The sequence below is a fragment of the Macrobrachium rosenbergii genome, chromosome 48 (genome assembly GCF_040412425.1).
Source record: "Macrobrachium rosenbergii isolate ZJJX-2024 chromosome 48, ASM4041242v1, whole genome shotgun sequence".
In the NCBI taxonomy this organism is placed as follows: domain Eukaryota; kingdom Metazoa; phylum Arthropoda; class Malacostraca; order Decapoda; family Palaemonidae; genus Macrobrachium; species Macrobrachium rosenbergii.
In genome coordinates this window covers 77,935,220-77,937,719 of record NC_089788.1, presented here as the reverse complement: position 1 = coordinate 77,937,719, position 2,500 = coordinate 77,935,220, and the positions used below count along the sequence as shown (strand labels likewise).

General features: G+C 40.3%; 1 protein-coding gene across 1 annotated transcript in view; it reads right to left on the bottom strand.

Annotated features, from left to right (window-relative positions):
* Positions 1–2,094: 2,094 nt before the first annotated feature.
* Positions 2,095–2,500, bottom strand: part of LOC136831798 (pro-resilin-like) — a 1,110-nt gene continuing 704 nt past the window's right edge. The window contains exon 3 of the mRNA XM_067092419.1: positions 2,095–2,499. Coding sequence (XP_066948520.1) covers positions 2,200–2,499 — 300 coding nt within the window. The 3' untranslated portion in view covers positions 2,095–2,199. The remainder of the gene's footprint in view (position 2,500) is intronic.

The following is a 2,500-nucleotide window of genomic DNA, read 5'->3' as shown; positions in this document are numbered from 1 at the left end:
ATACATACATATATATATATATATATACATATATATGACCCAAATATATGAGTGTGTGTGTGTGTGTGTGAGAGAGAGAGAGAGAGAGAGAGAGAGAGAGAGAGAGTGTTTTACTTCGTAGAGACCCTCTTCTTCCCAATTGCATGATGACATTTCATTTTGTTGGAATACCAATCACTCATATCAGGTTATTATCTCTCTCTCTCTCTCTCTCTCTCTCTCTCTCTCTCTCTCTCTCTCTCTCTCAAGTATCAACACGGAACAGTCCAGTAACAACCAACGACCTAATTTACTGCACAGTTCAAAAGTTATTTTTAGGGACTGCACCTACGTCATTCCCAACTTCTCAGGTAAGGGGATCAAACACTAGTTATTCATTTATGAATTGAGCTCGCGTTGCTTAAACCACACACACAGAGAGAGAGAGAGAGAGAGAGAGAGAGAGAGAGAGAGAGAGAGAGAGAGAGAGAGAGACAGAGAGAGAGAGAGAGTGGTTGTGTGGATGGGGGGGAAGGATTTAGTTTGGGTGGTGCAGGTGGGAGTAAGGGTCCTAACTGTTAAATTATTTCCATAATTAATGGAACTGTTTTTCATAGAGTAAACAAAGAATAATAAATATTCCTCCACTTAAGAACACTTCTTTCACTGCATTTACAACAGTACTACAAAATAAATGTTATATATTGCAGTAACATAAATGCATAATTCTTTAATGACATGATAAGCTTGTTACCAAGATACAACAGATGACACTGTACTGAAGAATCTACAGGAACTGACAGAGCAACAACTCTGTCACAGACGACCTTGGTAAGGCCCCTCCAAAATCCGGTTTCAGGCAGAATGGCATCTGTGTTCATCGACTGAGTTGTCATCCTTCTGCAGGAAAACAAAAACAGCACTGAGTGGCTTTGTGTTGATGATGATAATAAGCTTCGCTGTCCCATTTGCGAAGTAAGTTGTGCTGGAATGGGATGGAATATAGAATTTAGGCCAGAGGCCAAGCGTTAGGACCTATGTCATTCAGCACTGAAAGAGAACTTGCCAGTAAAGAAGGTTTAAAAGGTGTACCAGCAGGAAAACCTGGCAGTTGCACTATGAGTCAATTGTCAGGAGAGGGTGGAAAGGAAGATGGAAGAGAGAGAATAGGAACAGAGGTACAGTAAAAAGAATGAAAGAGGTTGCAGCTAGGGACCGAAAGGACGCTGCAAAGAACCTTTAGTAATCCCTACAGTGCACCACTTGAGGTGCACTGACGGCGCTACCCTCCTACCGGGGATGTGCTGGAATGACCAGGACTATGGTAGATCACGAAAATATGGCTGAGTACTTCTAAAACGACAAATATGCTTACAATAATTCATTAATGTTAAGTAATGATGATGCAATAGCTATGAGCTTTGTTTTGATAGTGCCAACAGTAAAATTACAGTATCAAACATAATCATTGCATGCATTTGTAGACAGTCCTGGATGCAGTGGCGAAAATTTACCCAAAACTAGATTTTTTAATTGTAAATTTCACTCATTTTGTCCCGTCGTAACGAGGTGCTTTGATTACTATAAGACGTTATAAGTCCATGACACCTAATTTATCGCAATTTTTCACGTTTGGCATGATTTTTACCTAAAAATAAAAAAAAAATAGAGTGATAATGACCTGTGTTTCTCTGAATATAAATCATGTTTTCTTGAATACTGATGTTTGTTTTCACTTTTTTTTGTAGCTTGCTTTATCTCGTTAGCTTATTCAGTGACACTCACTATGGTTTCTGTTTCACTATTGCTTGGTATCAGGGAGCAACAGTCCCTAGTTGTCTGATCTAAAATCTGGGGAGATAAGATTAATTGTCTCACTCAAAAGACTTTTGTATATTTAGGTCTGAAAATCGTTTTTTTCTATTGAGGTAAAATTATGTGCAGCAGTTTCTGTGAAAATTACGGTTTTTCAGAAGTATTGCAAGAATTTCGGATTAATATATTTCTTCAACTGCATTGCAATATACCTCTCCAAGGTTTCATTATTGATATGAAACTGATAATTAAACTCAGTAGCATGCTGGAGTGGGAAAATAAAATTCACCATTGCTTTATGTTAATGAAATTCATCTTTTAATTAATAAATTAAACTATAAATAGACCGTACATATTCCAGGCAGGTTTTTGGCCGCAATTCCAGAGGTCAGCGTGCAATAAACTTTATTTGGACTCGTTGGAGTCGTAGCGGTATCTTGGGCTCTCGAAGGACTCAGCGGAGCCTGACTCGGCTGAGGCGCTTCCTTCGTAGTTGACCTCAGCCACGTAGCCTGAGTCTCCTTCGACGAAGTACTTGACAGTCTGCAGACGACCGTCGGGAAGCTCGACGTAGTAGGATCCCTGAGTGTCGTCTCCGTCACGGGTTTCCTGGTGTCCGAATTCGTTGCTGGAAGGGTCGTGGTCAACGGCCCAGTTGAAGCTGTATTTAGCCTCGCTGGATTCGTAGGACTCCTCGGAGGATCCC